Source organism: Elephas maximus, chromosome 13 (assembly GCF_024166365.1).
Source record: "Elephas maximus indicus isolate mEleMax1 chromosome 13, mEleMax1 primary haplotype, whole genome shotgun sequence".
NCBI lineage: Eukaryota > Metazoa > Chordata > Mammalia > Proboscidea > Elephantidae > Elephas > Elephas maximus.
Genome location: NC_064831.1, coordinates 62,494,133 through 62,514,130, shown reverse-complemented (window position 1 = coordinate 62,514,130; position 19,998 = coordinate 62,494,133). Strand labels below are relative to the sequence as shown.

The window sequence follows — 19,998 nt, the reverse complement described above, 5'->3', positions numbered from 1 at the left end:
TGTTCTTTCAGGTCCTTTGTATTTGCTCATGGACACGTGAGCCCTTTGCCCAAAGCAAGGAGCACTCACGTAACCAGAGCGTGGTTCGGTTCCCTCTGGCTTTGTGCACAAAGCATGCTTATTGAGTTAATGTGTAAGCAGGAGACAGCTTCCTGAGCCAAGCAGTATATTAACCACCTGGGTTTATCAGACTAATCACTTTGATTCTTCTGTGCGCAGGATCTCAGAAGCCATGTCGAAACACCATAGTGAAGTGGGATCTGCCTTCATTCAGACCCAGCAGCTGCATGCAGCCATGGCTGACACTTTCCTGGAGCACATGTGCCGCTTGGACATCGACTCGCCACCCATCACAGCCCGGAACACTGGTATCATCTGTACCATCGGTAAGGTGGTTTCCCCCTGTGCCCCCAACCTACCAAGTGCTTCACATGACAGTGACTTGTCCTTCCCTGAAAAGATTAAACATGTAGCAAACCTGGGTGCTGGGTGAGTTGCTGCACAGATTCTTATGGAAACTCAGGTGATAGGAAGTTGTAAAGAATTAGTATGTTCTGTGTTCTCTGATAGAGGCAATTTATAGTGTTCCTTTAGTGGATCTTTGTAGGGGCATCTCAGAGCCAGGAAGGATCTTTTTGACCTGTTCCATCCATCCAAGATTCTGTGGTTGGAAAATCTGGCTGGGCTTAGGTAAGAGCAAAGAGGACTGGCCAAGCCTTACCTAGACACCTTCCTAATTCAAAGGTAACCTGCAGATTTTAAAGGAGATCAAGAAAGTGGGCTAGTACAGTAAAACCATCAATGTGCTTTTGAAAGACTTGTAAGCTATTTGAGGGAGGAAACATTTAGGGAGAAAAATAAAAAAAGAAAAGAATTTTTAGAGCAAACTGGTCTTATCATTCCTACTTTGAATGGTTAACACTTGTGGCTTTTTTTTTTTTTTTTTTTTTTGATAGGCCCAGCTTCCCGGTCGGTGGAAACATTGAAGGAGATGATTAAGTCTGGAATGAATGTGGCTCGTCTGAACTTCTCTCACGGAACTCATGAGGTGAGTGAGCCCCTGGGAACTTCGACTACTGGGACAGCTTGTAAGGAAATAGGGAGGGGTGCATTGCTCATTTAGCCACAGTGAAGCAGGCAGTTTTAAGTCTGGGTTTAAGAGCCAATGGGAAAATTATCTTTACCTGGCCATCTCTACTTTTCTTTCCCCTCCCTAGCCACCTCAACTGGCCACATCTCCTTAAGCAAAGAAGACCTGCTTTTACTTTGAGATTGGCTGTGTTTCTCCCACAGACCTGTACTACCATTAGCCTTCACAAAGGGTAGTGTAGAAGGATTCTACTGGAAATCCCCCTAAGCCATTAAGTATCCTGGCCTTAGTGGCTAACCCTTCTGCTTCCGGGTTTCTGTAGCAGCCTGGATTGCAGTGTCGAACTGAATGGTCATTCTGCAGACTGATTCTCCCCTAGTTTAGACCCGAGATAACTGGACCAGGTCCAGAAGTGTTACCACTAATGTAAGTCTAATGCTCTATGTGGTATATTTGTTGTTCTTAGGAGCTGTCAAGTGGATTTTGACTCAGTGATCTATGTGACAGAGTAGAACTGCCCCATAGGGTTTCTTGGCTGTAATCTTTATGGGAGCAGATCACCAGGTCTTTCTCCAGAGGAGCCCCACGGGTGGGTTCAGTCCACCAACATTTTGGTTTCAGCCACCAGAGCTCCTTATCTGGCATATAACACCCTGTTTATCAGCATTATATTCCCCCCGTCTCCTCCCGGGGCTTCTGCTATACTAAAAGGAAACCAGTCAGCACTCTTCCCCAAGAGTCTGTAGGAATAATGCATTTGTGTCTGGCTGTTTATTAGCCGGTTTGACCTATAGACAGAAGCCTTATCCAGGGACCAGGGGGCAGCTGTTGGGAAGACTCCATCTCTGCTTTTGTTCTCAAGTTTAGAACCAATTCATTCTGAGGAGGGGTGGGGAAGAGGAGTACTCTCCGAGGAGGAGGGGCAGTGCCTGTTAAAGGTCTTTGGGATTTCACACTGGCATTGGTAGAGGAATACTGGAGGAGGCCAGTTTTCTCCTCCATTGTCTTCTGTACTTCTGGTTCAGAGTGGAGAAAATGCTAAGCTGTGAGGTCAGTGGTATGAGGCTGCCCTCTGACATTTGGAAGCTGATGTTAAATTTAGATTAAAAATAAAGTCTCAGGAAGCGTAACCTAAGAGGTGAATTCCCCCTTTCTGGAAACATGAGACTTTTCATCATGGGCTCCTAACCCATGTTCCTTAAATGGCCAGTGGCCTGGAAGACAGCTGGCCTTCAAATGTCATGGAAGCCTGACCAAGTTCAGAGGGACTGCTGTATAGGCAGGCACTTTGGACAGGTTAAGAGATGTCCCTAATGGTATTCTCTGCTTTCCAAAGGCAGGGGCAAGGGGTCCTCAGCAGGAGTCATCAGGAATTTCTGCAAGTATTATCTTACCCCACAGAGAGAGAGCTAAAGGCCACAGTGAAGATCTGTTCACTGTTGATCTCTGCTGCTGGAGTGGCCCTGGGTCTCCTGCAGGCAGGGGAAGGAGCAGAAATAGATTTTAAGAAGTTGACATTTAACTAGGCTTTCTGACCCCTCAAAGCCAGTAAAATAACACCACCCAGCTCTGAAATGGCAAGTGATGGCTGCTGCATCTGCTGGAGATTTCCTGGCTCAGGGATGTTTGGTTTTTAAACTACAAGAAGCATTTGGAGATTATCTGTGCTTTAACTCTTAGTCTCAGATTAAAACTGTGATTTAAAAAAAAAAAAAGAGTCCCTCTTGTGGGTTTATTTTGAGGTTTTGGACCAGAATGATGTTGTCCCTGGGCTCAGAGTTTTTTGGAAACTCATCTGAAAGTTTTCAAATACTGTATTATAAAATACAGTGTAAACTGTTGCAGTTTGACCATGTGTCAGGGCTCTTTCTTATGCACCTCAGACCATGCACCCTTGGCTACAAGCTAGGACGTGGTTATCCAGCTCTTAGCTGCTTTAAATATTCTTCTGAACAGAACATTGAAATTGCTTCCTCTCTCAGCCTGACAAAGGACACCCACTCTCTGGAGGTGATCTTTTGACAGCTTTGGCACTGTGTCTCTATCCCCCACTTTGGCAGTCATGTGAGCAAGATGTGTTCTTGCTGAATGTGGAAGTCTCATAATGCTGCCGTGTTGGCCAGAAATGATGACTTTTAAACCACCTAAATTTAGAACCTTCCACAAGGACAGCATTGATTGATGGAACTCTTTACCACTTGATAATGTGCCAGCAAAACCACAGCAATAATAGAAGCCTTAATACACCTCCCAGAAGTGTACTCAAAAAAGTAATATAGAGGATTTGAATAATATAATACCTAGTGATCTAATTGGTATGTGTATAATATATGATTTTTTATCCCCAAGACCAAAGTTCCCGTTTACTTAAAAAACCTTGATTATAAAAATATAATAACCACCCCCCCGCCGTGTTCTAATTGGTATGTGTAGATGATTTTGCGTCCTTAAGACCAAAATGCCTAGTTACTTTAAAAACCTTTGGTTACAAAGATATATTAAACTCCTCTAACCGCCCCCCGCCAAAAAATTAAGTTCCAAAAAACAGAAATTATACAGATCATGTTCTGTGGCATCATTTTTTTTTTATCTTTAATGAAAATTAACAAAGTCCAAAGAAGTAATCAGGAAAACTTACCTGTAAATGCACTGATTGGGAAGCAAAAGTCTGAAAATAAATGAAATAAATATTTAACTCAAAAAGTTGGGGGGAAAAAACCAAAATAACCTAAAAAAGAGGATAGATCTGACAAATTAAGCCAAAAGCTGATTATTTGGGGGAAAAGAATAGTGTAACAGAGACCCCTCTGAAAAGCCTGGCTAAGAATCAGAGGATGAACAAATAAGTCTATGAGTTGAAAAGGGAATAATTGCTACAGATTAGAAGAAATTTCTTAAAAAGTTATAGAAAGACTTAATTCTTGTAAATCAAGGTGAAATGGACTATTTTCCAAGAATAGAAAATATCAAAGAGGCCAATAGTCATGTCTTAGTTATTTAGTGCTATTATAACAGAAATATCACAGATGGGTGGCTTTAACAAACAGAAGTTTATTTTCTCACAGTTTAGGAGACTAGACGTCAAAATTCAGGGTATGCCAGCTTTAGGGGAAGGTTTTCCCTGTTGGCTCTGAAGGAACATCGTTCTCTTTCCTGAGCTGCTCCTCCTGGGCAATCTTCACATGGCTTGGCATCTCTCTTCCCTGCTTCTGCTTCTCTTATGCTTATTTAATCTTTTATACCTCAAGAGATTGACTGAAGACACAACCTACACTGATTCTGTTTCATTAATATAACAAAGACAACCCATTCCCTGATGGGATTATAACCACAGACAGAGGTTAGGACGTACAACACATATTTTGGGGGGACACAATTCAATCCATAACATTCCAACCTTTAGCCTCCAAAAATTCATGTCCTCCAATGAGTTAAAATTGACTTGATGGCAATGGGTTTGTTGTGTGTGTGTGTGTTTTCCCACATGTGAAACATACCCCGTTACATCATCCCAAAAGTCTTAAATCAGCTCCAAACTCAAAATTTTATCTTCCGAATCATCTAAATCAAATATGAGTGAGATCTTAGGCATAGTTCATCCTGGAACAAGAGTCCTCTTCATCTGTCAACCTGTGAAATCTATAATACAGGTTACTTACTTCCAAAATGCAATGCTGGAATAGGCAGAAGGTAGATTTTTTTCATTACAAATGGGAGAAATTGGAGGGAAAGAAGGGATAGCAGGCACCAAGCAAGTGCAAAACTCCACAGGACAATTTACATTAGCTCTCAGGGTTTGAAAATAATCTTCTGTTCTCTGAGACCATCTGGGGAATGGCCTTGCCCTCCAGACTCTGGGTGTTCATGCTCTCTGGATTCTGGGTGGAGGCCCCTCAGCCCTGGGCTTCAGCTCCACCTTCCAGGTCCACAGGGATGGTAACTCTGCTCTCTTGGTTTTGGGCAGCCACCATTTTCCTAGTCCATCTGAGTGGTGACATCACCCCCGGACCCTGGCAGGCCGCATTCTGCTCCTTGGGCGTCGTAGCCCTGTCCCTCAGCTTTCAGCAATGGGCCCTGTCTTCCTGAACTGAATGGCAGCCCCACCTTACAGAACTGAGTTGGTGAAGATCTGACTCTTTGAAACCTAGGATGCCATGGCCCCACCCTTTGATACCCCAGAGGCTGAGGCCCCACCCTTTGAGACCTAGGCAGCTCTGCTTCCCATATTCCTTCCAACAGTTCTGCTGATCTCTGAGCTGCTCCAGGGATGGTCCTTTTCTTTTCTTGGAGGACAACAGATGTAGCTCCTTTGGTTTGTTTCCTGTAGAATTCCGAGAGGTAGACGGCGTTCTTTCCTTTCATTCTTTCTCTGTCCTCTTCAGTCTAAGCTGATGGGTTTTCTGCTGTGGTAGTTGGTTAGAGCCATCAGTCACAGGCTTAATCTCTTTAACAAAAGATTGTGCAGCCACATCCTTGGTGAAAATTCTAGGGCACGTATCCTTAGTTTGTACAACAGAGTTTTCCAAATCGTTAAGCTCTGTTTTCATTTTGCACGGTTCATCTCGAGTTCCATCTTTTTCCTCTTGCATTTTATTATACGCAGCAAGGAGAAACCACGCTTCCCCTTCAAGATACTGCTTAGAAGTCTCCTCAGCTAGATATCCAAGCTCATCACTTACAAGTTCTACCTTCTACTAAACATTTGAACATAATTCAGACAAATTCTTTGTTTCTGCATAAAAAACATTGCCCTTCCTCCATTGTCCAAACACATGTTCATCATTTCCTTTTAAAGGCTCACCAGAAGCACATTTAACATCCACGTTTCTAGCAACATCCTGTTGCTGGCACCACATATATATTCTCTAAGACAATGGAGACTTTGTCTATAGCTCTTCCTTCTGAGCTCTCACCAGAATTTTCTTTGATGTCCATAATTCTACCAGTGGTCTGTTCAAGGCAGTTTAGACTTTTAGGCACCTTAAAATTCTTCCAGCCTCTACCCATTACCCAATTCCAAAACCACTTCAACATTTTAGGTATTTGTTAGGGCAACAACCCCACTCCCGGTACCAAATTCTGTCTTAGTTATCTAGTGCTGCTGTAGCAGAAATACCACAAATGGCTAGGTTTAACAGAAATTTATTTTCTCACAGTTTAGGAGGCTAGAAATCCAAATTGAAGGTGACCAGCTTTAGGGGAAGACTCTGTCTCAGCTCTGGAGGAGAAGGTCCTTATCTCTTTTGAGTTTCTGCTCCTGGGTGACCTTCATGTGGCTTGGCATCTCCTTTTCCCCTTTTCTGCTTCTCTTGCTTGATTGTTTAATCTCTTTTATATCTCAAAAGAGATTGACTTAAAACATACCCTACACTATTCCTGTCCCATTAAGATAACAAAAAGCCATTCCCGAATGGGATTATAACCACAGGCATAGAGGTTAGGGCTTTCAACATGCACTTTTGGGGGACACAATTCAACCCACAACATGCTATCAGAAATGGAAAAAGTCCCTGTTAAGTTCTAATCCCCCCTCCCTCAAAACACCAGGCCCAGGTGATTTTAATGGCTGAATTCTGTCTCTCCTTTAAGGAACAGATAAATTATTTTGTTATACTGCTCCAGAGCCCAGAGAAGTATAGAGATCTTCCAATTTGTTCTTTAAAACCAATAAATATACCCTGATGCTAAGGTCAGGCAAGAACAGTACCAAAACCAGAGACATTAACAAAAAAGGTTAGTATACCAGACCAATCTCACTTAGGAAATAGCTGTAAGAAGCATAAATAAAATTTCAGCAGTCCAAATCCAGTAGTATTAAAGGAATAGACGGCCCATGACCAAGGAGATTTTATTTTGGAAACATAATTTCCCATGTAATACATAAGGTCATTGAAATATATAAGATACTGTAATAATAGGTTACATTTGTTACATAAGGACTATGTGCCTGACTCTGTTGTAAGTACTTCATGTATTCTTTTACTCCTCACAGTAACTTTTAAGGAAAAGGTATTTGACAGTTTTAACCCGTTACTTTAAAAAACTTTGCAAGCCATCGGTAGGAATAAATTTTCCTGACTTCAGTAATGGCATCTGTCATGAGTTGAACTGTGTCCCCCAGAAATGTCTGTCGACTTGGCTATGCCATGATTCCCAGTATTGTGTGATTGTCTACCGTTTTGTCATTTGATGTGATTTTTCCTATGTGTTGTGAATCCCATCTCTATGCTGTTAATGAGATGGATTAGCGGTAGTTATATTGATGAGATCTACAAGATTAGGTTGTGTTTAAATCTCTTAAAAGAGAGAAATGAGCAGAGAGACAGGGGGACCTCATACCACCAAGAAAGTAGTGCCAGGAGCAGAGCACATCCTTTGGATCCAGGGTTCCTGTGCAGAGAAGCTCCTAGTCCAGGGGAAGATTGATGATAAGGACCTTACTCCAGAGCCAACAGAGAAAGCCTTCCCCTGGAGCTAATGCCCTGAATTTGGACTTCTAGCCTACTAGACTGTGAAAGAATAAGCTTCTGTTTGTTTATGCCACCCACTTGTGGTATTTCTGTTACGGCAGCAGTAGATGACTAAGACTGCATCCTATAAGAAAAAAATATTGCATTGGGCAAATCTGCTGTCACTTTAAGGACTAAGGTACACCTCACCCAAGCCATGGTATTTTTAATTGCCTCGTGTGCATGCAAAAGCTGGACAATGAGTAAGGAAGAATTGATGCCTTTGAATTATGGTGTTGGCAAAGAATATTGAATATACCTTGGTCTGCTAGAAGAATGAACAAATCTGTCTTGGAAGAAGTACAGCCACAATGCTCCTTGGAAGCAAGGACGGTGAGACCTTGTCTCATGTACTTTGGACACATCATCACGAGGGACCAGTCTCTGAAGAAGGACTTCATGCTTGGTAAAGTTCAAGGTCAGCGAAAAAGAAAACGACCCTCAATGAGATGGATGGACGCAGTGGTTGCAACAATGGGCTCTAGTGTAACAACGATTGTAAGGATGGCACAGGAACAGGCAGCGTTTCGTTCTCTTGTACGTAGGGTCACTATTAGAACCGACTTGACGGCACCCAGCAACACACACACACAAGAGGAAGCCAGTGCTTAGTGGTCCTTTGTTATAGCCAAAAACCAGTTGCCATAGAATCTCTTCTGACTCTGAATGACCCAGTGTGTATCAGAGTAGAACTGTGCTTCGTAGGGTTTTCTCCAGCTGATTTTTTTGACAGTAGATCACCAGGCTTTTCTTCCGAGGTGCCTCTAGATGGACTCAAACCTTTTGGTTAGCAATGAACGCATTAACCATGTGCATCACCCACCAGTGGCCCTCATTATAGAGTATATCTGAATTAGCAGCTGAGGATTTTCAGATACAAGCTTTGGAAGGCACCTACCTGAAGGATTAAACTGTGTTCCCAGCTCCCTGCAAGTGATGGCCCTTCTTGCACGTGCTGTTCTCTTGGACAGTGGTGGTTAAAGGACAAGGGCCACAAAATGATGTATTAGGTGCCCCTGTTACCAGCAGTGTCATATGGATTATACTATCTGAGAACTCTTTCAACATCTTATCTTGGCCTTGAGTCATTTTTTAATCAAACAGTAGTGGCAAATGAAAGAGAAAGGGTTTCAGAGAGAAGATTGAAGCTAGGATTTTCTGCAAGTGAGGAACAGCAAAGGAAAGCTCAGAGAAAGTTGTATGACCACCTTTCCCTACCACTTCCCTCTCTACTCTGCCTCTAGAAAGCAGTTGTGAAAACTGGGTTTGCATGACCTTACCAATGAGTTATTTAGCTTGGATCACTGTTAGAATAAGTAAACAACTGAGTGTGATTTGTAGTTGTACTCAGTAGAGAAAAAGCTCTCAGAATGGCCATATCTACCCAAATCTGACACTGATTGCCAGAGCAGTATTATCCAAACACAAAACGGTCCTAGATCTTTTACCCCAGTTGTCTGCTTTATTTGCCCAAAGTATTTGATGAGTCATAGGGAAAAAAACCACTGAAGCCACACCAGCTTCCTTTCTGCTCAGATGTGTTTATACCTACCCCTTCAATGGTTTTTGGTGGTAATATTTGAAAAGTTGCTGAGATTTTTCTTTAGGGGTGAGTTACTGCAGTGGTAGAAGTGAGTTTAAGCTGAAGAGGTTAAAATAAGCACATAGAAGGTGCTCGGTGAATGGATGGTGCTGAGGCCAGATGGTGATGTGTGTTTGGTGTCTTAGGTACCGGGACGGTCTAGAACATCCAGAGGCCTTGCCTAAGTGATCCACTCTGGTGGATGTGATTTTCCCGTGTGTTGTGTATCCTATCTCTGTGGACCCTGGTGTGCGACTTACCATCTTTCCTTTTTCCTTAGTACCATGCAGAGACTATTAAGAACGTGCGCACAGCCACGGAAAGCTTTGCTTCTGACCCCATTCTCTACCGGCCGGTTGCTGTGGCCCTGGACACTAAAGGACCTGAGATCCGAACTGGGCTTATCAAGGGCGTGAGTGTTCTGGGGAGAAGGGCTCGGGAAGGGGCAGGAGGCAGTGGGCCTCAGAGTGTCTCCTCAGCAGTCTCTACCCTGGACGCCATTTTCTTCAGAGTTTAGGTCTACAAATCAGGGAGGGTTTTATTCATCACTGTAAAAAATGTAGATTTGATCTACTTTGCCAAGACATGGCACAACAAAAGAACCCTTTTTATTCTAAAAGCCTACGTACAAATCTCTTAAGTTTTGGGAGTGATTTCCGCGTATCTTTTGCCCTACCATTAAATGGAAACCCTGGTGGCATGGTGGTTAAGAGCTACGGCTGCTAACCAGAAGGTTGGCAGTTCGAATCTCCCAGGCATTCCTTGGAAACCCAATGGGGCAGTTCTACTCTGTCCTATAGGGTCACACTGAATAGCATAGCTGAAACATTGTAGCTTTTTTTCTTCCCTTGGGTTATTATTCTCTTAAGAGAATAAGGGCATTTATTCACAACAAAGAAGCTTTGTATATTTAACCGAGATTCGAACACTGTTTCCTAGAGGAAAGGATGATTCCATTTTTGCCAGTAGGGCCTGGTTTCTGTGGTTTAGACTCACGGCTCATTCTCTTTTCCTTAGAGCGGCACCGCTGAGGTGGAGCTGAAGAAGGGAGCCACTCTCAAGATCACTTTGGATAATGCGTACATGGAAAAGTGTGACGAGAATATCCTGTGGCTGGACTACAAGAACATTTGCAAAGTGGTGGAAGTGGGCAGCAAGGTCTACGTGGATGACGGTCTTATCTCTCTGCAGGTGAAGCAGAAAGGTGTGTACAAGAGTCAGGGTCTGATTTTCTAAAACCATCACCCATCTCTAAAACTCAAAGAAGAGAGGAAGCTTGGTTGGCTGGCACCCAGATTGGGTCTATGTATTTTTAGGAATTCCTCATAACACACGGTCCTCAAAAACAAACTTAATCTCATTCTTGCTGGCTATGGAGAACGTAGGAGAAGATGTCTTTTTTATTCTTCCTCACTACTTTTTGACTCTGCTTCCTTCCTCCTTACCTCAGTGTAACATGGACAGGACTCCAGTGTGCCTGGGAATGATGGCTAATATTTAAATGTCAGGCACTATTCTAGGCATGTTATAGGACAATTCTTTCAAATTTTAAATATTTATGAGTAGATATTATTCCTCTTTATAAATGAGGAAACTGAGGCACGAAGTGGTTAACTGGCTTGCCCAAGGTTACCCAGTTGGGATTTGAAGTCTGGAAATAACGGTTCCAGAGCCCACGACATGCTACTTCCCAGTTCTCTATCCTGGCAGCCTGCTTCCTGGTTCTTAGCTTCCTGTTTAGCAGATGTGCCCTCATTGTTCTGTTTTCTTACCTACTCTGCTTTATACAGGTGCTGACTTCCTGGTGACGGAAGTGGAAAATGGTGGCTTCTTGGGCAGCAAGAAGGGTGTGAACCTCCCTGGGGCTGCTGTGGACCTGCCTGCAGTGTCGGAAAAGGACATCCAGGATCTGAAGTTTGGGGTAGAGCAGGACGTGGATATGGTGTTTGCGTCTTTTATTCGCAAGGCAGCTGATGTCCATGAAGTCAGGAAGGTTCTGGGAGAGAAAGGCAAGAACATCAAGATAATCAGCAAAATCGAGAATCACGAGGGAGTCAGAAGGTGAGTTACCCCTGTCCTAGCCCAGAAGGGGCTCTTGTGCCTCTCACTTGAGAGCCCCATGGACGCTTTTGGCTTCCGTGCCTTCACTTAGAAAGTGGCAGTTGCTGTGATGGTCTGACTGGATCTGGGTGGTCCATTCCGCTCCCCAGAGGAAGGCTTGCAGTTCTTCTCCAGCTCAGCTTGATCACCTCCTAATTGCTCACAAGGTGGGGCCAAATGAGTATGGCCAGCTTGGTGACATCTGTTCCTCTTTGGCCTCCTACTAGAAACACAATTGGGCCCTGCTAAAAACTCAGACCTGCCCTTGTGGTTTAGGAGTGTGCTTGGGGAGAATGGGAGGAGCAGTACCATGTAGCCACTATTGTGACTTGGTAATTCTTGGTGTAGGTATCTTTCATACCACATGAGCTGTGAGTCTTCCCTCTATCATCCTGATAGATGCACCTCATGGGTGCTTTCTGACCTTAGCCTCAGGCCAAAGTCACAAGTCCTCCTGCCCTCAGCAGGTTGGAGGGGGTCACCTCAAAGGGCAGCCGTTAAGTGTCCTTGGCTAGGTGAGGCCATGGACCCTTGGGACAGGGAGCAAGCAGCAGGCCTTGGATGTGCAGACTGAGGAGTAGAGATGGCAGAGAAACACCATGAAAGGACCTCATAAGATGCAGATGAAGAAATGAGGTGTCTCCCCATCCCTTTCCTTCCCCAGTGAAGTGTCAGTATTGGTGCTGTAGATACCCAGCAGTTAGGACCTGTTGGCCCACTTCATCCAGAAGGACTAAGGTAGCTGGTATGCCCCACCAGCTCCATGTACCCATAGTGACTGCTAGGGATGGCTGTCCTGGTGTGAAGGCATCTAAGTCGGGAGTCCCAGGAAAGCTTCCTCTATATCGTCGTGGCCCTCATTCAATATAACCTCTTCTCTCCCACCTTCCCTGTCAGGTTTGATGAGATTCTGGAGGCCAGCGATGGGATCATGGTGGCTCGTGGCGATCTGGGCATTGAGATTCCTGCAGAGAAGGTCTTCCTCGCTCAGAAGATGATGATTGGGCGGTGCAACCGAGCTGGGAAACCTGTCATCTGTGCCACACAGGCACGTGCATCTCCCCTCGCTCACATGTGCACACTCACATGCTTGGAGGCTACTTGGTCCCTTCCCGTAGACCCTGCCACGCATAGCACACTCCCCTCTCCTCCCACACACCTACACTAAGCCACGGTCTGCACATACATCCTATCCAGGGGATCTCTGAAGACAGCCCAGGCCGAGTCTCACGAATGCTCTGTCCCCCCACAGATGCTGGAGAGCATGATCAAGAAGCCCCGCCCCACCCGGGCTGAGGGCAGCGATGTGGCCAATGCAGTCCTGGATGGAGCAGACTGCATCATGCTGTCCGGAGAAACGGCCAAAGGGGACTACCCACTGGAGGCTGTGCGCATGCAGCACCTGGTGAGTTGACAGAGCTGTCCCATCTCAGGGCTTCAGGCGGGGTTGGGGGTGGGGAAACATGCTCCTGGCACAGAGGCACACCTAGACTTCTGTCCACTTACCAGTAGTCTTTCGTTATCCTCAAAGTCACGGTAACCAGAGTGAAGGGGCATGTGCTGGAGGAGTGGGAGACCAGTAGACAACTCTTGTTCTCCTCTGCCTTCCCTGACCACACCCCCTTTCCTATTTCTTTCTGCTCTGGGGCCTTCCTTCTTCACTGGACATTGCATAGTGTTGCTAGGAGCTTAACTTTCACTCTGGCTTCAAGGTTGTCAATTGTTCCTTTGGCTTCAGTCCTGGTATACCTGTGCAGTCAAAGTGCCTTGTACCTCTTCCTTCTGGGTAGTCCAGAGCGCCGAAACGTCTCTGCTCTGTTCTGAAAAGAGCCAAGGGCTCCTTTTCCCAGCTGTTCTCTATATTTGGCTTCCAGTTTGATTCCCCACCTATTGCACAGACAGGTGCTCCCCTACAGGTGCCTCTGTGGGCCTGCACCAGAGGCTGTTGCCTGTGCTGAGCTGACTGAGCTGGCTTTGCATGGTGCCTGTAGCAGGGCCTGCTTTGCTGTGCCATTGGGATGCAGCTGCTACACTCACCTGAGACCAAAAGGTAGGGTTTAAGTGACTTGACAGCAAGTCCACTAGTAGGGACAGGTGGAAAGGTGGTTGATCCTGGCAGGCCCTGGAGTGAGAACACCTGGAGGAGTCCTGGTAGCAACTTTCTCCCCCACGGTATGTCCTGCTGCCTGGTTACTTGTGCCTGGTAAAATGAGTTCTGTAAACGAACCTTCTCACAGTAGCCTAGGGTATAGTTCAGTGAACTTGCCTTTTATGCTGCTAGGGCTGTTCCTTAACCTTCCTATTCCCTTTCCAGCCAACAGAGGAACTTCACACCCTTTGTATGTTCCCCCAAGCCCCCCATATTTAAAACACCCCCCCCCAAAAAAAACTACAGACTAGGCATCTTCCTTTTCTTCTCTGCATTCTGTGTGCACAATTATTGGGCTTAAACTGCTTTCAGAATAGACATGTTATTTTATTACACACTTTTTAGTGGTGAACTGAATTCATACTTGACTGAAGACGCCTTCTGGGCTGTCCTTGGCCCCCTTGGTGGATTTTCCCATTTGAAATCAGTGGAGACTGTCCTTCTCCTGGTCCTGGTTGATGAGTCACACTGTGTGACACCATTGCAGTTCTGATCCTCAGGAGCTCTTGGTTCATGCTCCTGGCTGCCCGCATGGTGAGAAAGTGCTTTTTCTGGCCCAGTAGACGGTGGACTTCGAGCAAGTCACCTCTAGAATAGCTGCCTTTATGGGTCTCTCTACATGGCCTTTCTCTCTCAACTGCCTTACCAAGCTGTGTGGCCTCGTGGCTTTGGAGGGTGGGCGGGTGCTGACCTTGACTTAATTTACTGAACCATTAAGCCAAGTAGACTGTATGTATTGTTTGATAAGTCACCTAACTACTCTTTGCCTGACTATAAAATGGATTAGATCAGGACCTGTAGTGGGGTAAGAGACTTAAGATTCAGGGCCCTAGGCTCTGAGTTGCACATCCTTTCTGCCATACCCCAGTGTTTCCTATGGACAGACAGACACCTTAGAGAGAGCTTCAGGCTTGGGTGCATGGCACTGCTCAGAAGGTCAAGTTGTAGGGTGTGGGCCAGGTTGCAGCTGCCTCTCCAGGTGGCACAGCTTCTGCCATCCATGTCACCAGTTAACACTAGCCAGAGCTTCTCCTCTTAACTGTTCACTGCTTTCTCCTGTGTCTAAATTTGATGCAGTTAATGACCCGTAAGTAAAGGCTAGGCAGTAGCAGGTATGGTTCCATTTCCTGTGTGTTTCTATGTCCCCTGTCCTTAGGCTGCGCGCATTCTGTTCTTCTTGCAGACAGAAAACCTTTAACCTAACAAATCCTGCCACATATCTCCTGTACTGTCAAATAAATGAGATGGCATTACTGATTCTTCCCTTGCCCGTCATTCTCTAAGGTTCTGGAAATCACATTATAATCCTCTAGAGCTTAAACTTTCTTTCTAATTCTTGGTGTTATCTGAGCAGGTAGATTGTAAATAACTCAATGGCTTTCTCAGGCTTGAGAGAATCCTCAGACTGTTTAATCATTCGATTTTAATCAATTGTCTCATTAAACTAATCCGCATGCTTCCACAGGCATCTGCCTCTTCACATGGCTGTTCAATGTGCCCCTCGTAAGTTAGCCCAAGTTCTCCAGCCTTCTATTCAGAGCCCAGTTAAGCCATGTGGCTTTGGCTTTGTCTGATCCCAGATTTCCGGGGCTGCTCAGTCAGTTACCGTGGCAGGCCATTGGAAAGGCTTGTCAGCATCCGTGTCTGAAGCCAGGCAGGAAGCCCTGTGGTAACCAGCAGCCATGTGAGGAGGGAGGGCCTGTTCCTTCCTGTAAGCTGTGTCATGAGGCAGCATGGACAAGCCCTCTGCCAGGGAGTGGCGTGGGTCTCGCCTAGGCATGTTTCCATGCCAAGGTGCCAGAACCTTCTGCCCCACGTCTCCCTCCACTCCCACCCCTCAGAAAAATGCTCCCAGAGTGGAGCTTCTCCAATCAAAAACCAATTTTCCCTGTATTGGAGGACTTGAAATTCTCCCCACCTCCCTGTGCAGTCTGGCTTTTACCAACCTGCCTCTTTGCTTCGACGTGAAGGACAAATTTAGCCAATTAACCTAAGATTACCTTCCTCTCTGATTAATTCCCCGTTCTGTCTTTCCATGTGTTGTCTCTTGTTTTTTTTTCCTCCTTCCTCCCTCTTCCTTGCCCTCCCCGCCCCCAAACCTTACAGATAGCTCGTGAGGCTGAGGCAGCCATGTTCCACCGCAAGCTGTTTGAAGAACTTGTGCGAGCCTCAAGTCACTCCACAGACCTTATGGAAGCCATGGCCATGGGCAGCGTGGAGGCTTCTTATAAGTGTTTAGCGGCAGCTTTGATAGTTCTGACGGAGTCTGGCAGGTAGGGCCCTGAGGGCAGGTAACATCGTACAGGATAACCAGCCTCTTGCTCCGGCTGCTGGAGGAGAAGACAGCCAGGGTCAAGCCCTGTGCTTAGGCCCTTGGCTCAGAACCTTTTTTTCTCACCTGCAGGAAGACAGCCAGGGATGTCATGACAGGGCAGGACCGGAGGGTCCTTTGGTATGATAGGCACATTGGGTATCACAGGCACCTGGTGAAGGATGGGTCCCTGTGAGTCTTGTTCTTGCTCTGTGATTGGCGTCCTCTTGACCTTTGGACCAAAGGCTCTATCTCTCACCAACTGTCTGTGTGCCTTTTCCCCTTCCTCCCCCATTCCGACAAAGCTCTGACAAAGCTCTGTCCCCCTCTCGTCCCTCTGGACGATGTTGCTCCCCTAGATTGCCCGTGAGGCAGAGGCTGCCATCTACCACTTGCAATTGTTTGAGGAGCTCCGCCGCCTGGCGCCCATTACCAGCGACCCCACAGAAGCCGCCGCCGTGGGCGCCGTGGAGGCCTCGTTCAAGTGCTGCAGTGGGGCCATTATCGTCCTCACCAAGTCTGGCAGGTAGGAGGCGGCAGCAGCTCCCTGGGGATGCCCTGCTCAGTGGCCTCTTTCCTTGGGGGTCCCTGGAGCAGTGCATTGAACATTGTTCAGATGGTGCTGAGCCAAGGTAAGAACCTACTGCCCGCCACCTGGACCCTGCAGGGCAGGAGCTCCCTGAGCTGGAAGGTTCTAGGCAGCAGCCACAAGGTGTGGCTGGATCACTTGGATCCAAAGCCAGTTTATACCTTCACGGTGAACTAGAGACTCATTGCATAACAACCGATAGGCTGATGACAAATGGTCTTTTGATATTTAAGAGGTCGTTCTCTAAAAAGGAGCCCTCATGGGGCAGTGGTTAAAGCACTCGACTGCCAACCAAAAGTTCGGTAATTCAAAAACACCATCCACTCTGTGGGAGAAAGATGTGGCAGTTTGCTTCCGTAGAGATTTACTGCTTTGGAAACCCCTATGGGGTCGCTATCTGTCAGAATTGACTTCGAGGCAGTGGGCTCGGTCCTCTAAAATAGTAGAAGGCAACCAATTTTAACTTCTTCCAGTTATAATGTGCTCTTTAAACATTACGACATGCTCTTGGAATATGAATGCTGTTGGCGTGACTTGCTGTTCCCCCGTTGTGGTGTACCAATCCCCATCTGTCTTTGAACCCCAAAGACAAGTGGGTTCCAGCCCAGGAAAGGTCACCGATTGTCTTGCTGGCATTTTGTCTGAGGACTGCCCTGCCTGTGCTTGGCTTGATGTCTGGCCTCAGACTTGGGATTCCTGCCTAGCCTAGTGCCTGGCCTCAGACTTGGAACCGCTGTCTACTACCTGGGTGCCTGGCCTCAGACTTGGAACCCCTGTCTACTAGCTGGGTGCCTGGCCTCAGACTTGGAACCTCTGCCTAGCTCCGGACAGAGTTACGTCTTTCACTCTCAGCCCTGCCCGCAGGAGGAGGATAGAGAGGATGACGGGCAGTCACTGTGCTGAGGAGCAGCAGGCAGGCTGTCAGCAGATTTCAGCAACAGAAGGGCTCAGCCTCCCGTTTCGGATAAACCGTTCCAACCATTAGGGTTGACCTTTGTAAAAAGGTACAACCTTTGCTATTTGGCTATTTTTAGCTCCAGTCTTCTGGGATTTTGCTCTCAGCTGGTCCTGACTTCAGCAGCTGCTTCCCTCTGAAGGCCTTGTATGAAGGCCAGGCCTTGAGCAGGGCAGTCTTCACTGTGACTCAGCTTAAGTTTCCCTGACACCTGTTGAGTATCCTCATAGTATGCCCTCTAGGGCCCAGTTCCTTCTGCAGGCCTTTCCCTAACTGCTGAGAGGCCAGGGGCACACATCTGCCATGACCACTGCACAATGTCCCAGGAAGCACCTGGCGTATAGAGTCTCAGAGGGGCCCCCTGCCTTCCAGAGGAGGCTCAGTGGGCCAGAGCAGCTCCCACACCAACACTTTCACCTCCTGTTCTTGCCTCCTGAGTAGCACCCAGACTTCTAAGTCTCATTTGGATACTCAGGTTTGGCTCTGGAGCTTTAGTGCTTATTTGCTGGGACTCTTTCAAGGATTTGGGGGCAGTGTGGTGGCAAGAGGACACAGCAGTAGGGAAGGCGTAAACTGTTGATTCTCAGGAGGCTGGTCCGCCCTGCTCCTGTACTTTGCAGATGTCAAGAGTCAGGTGCTATTCACGTGCTGCTTGGGTTGTAGCTGTTGCTGGCAGCAAGAGGCATGGGTGCTGGTGATGTTGGGCCAGGGCAGCCATCCTGTGCCATAATGGAAAAGTTTAGGGGGGGAGGGGTTCTAACCATGGGCCATGTGGGGTAAGTAGGTAAGACTGACCATAGAGGGTCAGGATGATCCTGGAGCCATGGCCTGCTGGGAGGGGCGGAGGGCAAGTGAGTAGCTTAACTGTGAAGGTGAGTTGAATGCTGTAGAAGATACAGGATTAGAGGCTATCCTAGGGAGCCTAGGAGGCAGGTGTTCGAGTGGCCAGAGCCTTCAGGCCGGCACGATGGGCTGGGTTAAAGAGTGGGCTTTTGCTAAAGCAAAGCTGTTAGGCCCTGAGGTGCTTCCAGGGAGGCTCCTGGGACATCCTTTAATGGTCTTTCCCTGTCCCCCATCCCAGGTCTGCTCACCAGGTGGCCAGGTACCGCCCCCGCGCCCCCATCATTGCTGTGACCCGGAACCACCAGACAGCTCGTCAGGCCCACCTGTACCGCGGTATCTTCCCTGTGCTGTGTAAGGACCCGGTCCAGGAGGCCTGGGCCGAGGATGTGGACCTCCGGGTGAACCTGGCCATGAATGTTGGTACGTGCCTGGGAACAAGGGCTAGAACCTGGAGGGGTGTGGGTGCTTGGGGCACTGGCCTCACTGGGACCCTGGAATTTTAGGGAATGGAGGGGGGAACATGCAGCCCTTGGGGAGCAAGAGCCCTAACTGGCTACCCCTCGCCCTCACTGAATTCTCTGAATTCTCCTTCCCACCTCCTGAAGTCCTGGGCTAAGCCCAGGAGGGGAGAGGGGCCTTTGAGTTGCTGGGCTAGCAGGTCTGTCCCTCTCCTCACTCTCTGAGCCCAAAGCAAGAGATCCTGATGAACTCTGTTCTTTGGCATCTGCTTGTTGCTTGGGTTCTTATAAAATTGGCCAGAGCTTCTGTACTATGGGGTTGCTCACACACTCAGATTATATGCGGATGTGGCCTTTGTCCCTGTATAAGTGCACGATGCCATGGGATGGCAGGAAACAGATAACTCTGACCTTGGTCAAGGCCCTCTACCCCCTAGGGGATAAATGAATGATGTCCAAAGGTCCCTGCCAACTCTGACATCTGCGTGATAAGGAAATCCCAGGGCCAGTCTCATCCCCTTTGTCTGGGCTGTGAGGCTGGTGCCACCTTGTGGTTTGAGGAAGTAATGATCAGCCAGCACTGTCCACCCCCTTGTGGCACAATTGCCCAGATGATGCTGTACCTGCCTGTCTTGGCTTTTACTCACTGACCTCTCTTCTGTTCCTCTAGGCAAAGCCCGGGGCTTCTTTAAGACTGGAGATGTGGTCATCGTGCTGACTGGATGGCGCCCTGGCTCCGGCTTCACCAACACCATGCGTGTAGTGCCTGTGCCGTGATGGGGCCTGGAGCCCCTCCTTCAGCCCCCGTCCCATCCCCTACCCAAACCCATCTATTAGGCCAGCAACGCTTATAGTGCTCATTCAGGGGCTGTAGTGTGGCAGTGGTGGGCTGGGACACCAGGAAAGAAGGATGAAAGTCTCTGGTGACACATGACTGCTTTAAGACCCTGCTCAGGTCGGGTAGCCCAGAGCCTGGCTGCCCATCACGTGGCTCCACACAAGCAAGGGAAGAATGAGGGGTGCAGGACTGGAGGCCCCGAGCTTATTTAATGCAAGAGGTCAACAACTCTTCTTTGTGTACTTTGTTCAGTTCCTGTAGAAAATGGCTGCCCAGTGAGCGCTCAGCCCTGGCCTGGGGCCAGGAGGCAGCAAGAACAGGGGCCTCTGGGCATGGGCAGTGGTTCTAGTGTAGGCAGACTGGCCCTAGCCCTTACTTGCTTCCCCAGCCCCTCGGCCTCCCTGACTCCCACCTCGTTTGTGCATCGGGCACTTGTGTTTCCTGCGCTCTACTCCGCAGTCGCTGCAGACAAACACTCCACCCTCTACCTTCCACTTGTCCCACTACTGCAGCCACCTCCAAGCCTGTTGCTATAGAGCCTACCTGTATGTCAATAAACAACAGCTGAAGCACC

General features: G+C 47.5%; 1 protein-coding gene across 4 annotated transcripts in view; it reads left to right on the top strand.

The window, feature by feature from the left end:
• Positions 1-19,998, top strand: part of PKM (pyruvate kinase M1/2) — a 31,773-nt gene extending 11,775 nt beyond the window's left edge. For 3 of the 4 annotated variants that reach the window (XM_049905395.1, XM_049905394.1, XM_049905393.1), the window contains 10 exons: positions 220-386; positions 957-1,048; positions 9,462-9,593; positions 10,199-10,385; positions 10,972-11,242; positions 12,179-12,329; positions 12,534-12,686; positions 16,101-16,267; positions 18,367-18,548; positions 19,257-19,998. In XM_049905395.1, the coding sequence (XP_049761352.1) occupies positions 233-386; positions 957-1,048; positions 9,462-9,593; positions 10,199-10,385; positions 10,972-11,242; positions 12,179-12,329; positions 12,534-12,686; positions 16,101-16,267; positions 18,367-18,548; positions 19,257-19,363 (1,596 nt within the window). In that variant the 5' untranslated portion in view covers positions 220-232 and the 3' untranslated portion in view covers positions 19,364-19,998. Of the gene's footprint in view, positions 1-219; positions 387-956; positions 1,049-9,461; positions 9,594-10,198; positions 10,386-10,971; positions 11,243-12,178; positions 12,330-12,533; positions 12,687-15,536; positions 15,704-16,100; positions 16,268-18,366; positions 18,549-19,256 lie in introns of all 4 variants that reach the window. The other variant, XM_049905391.1, reaches the window with a different exon arrangement.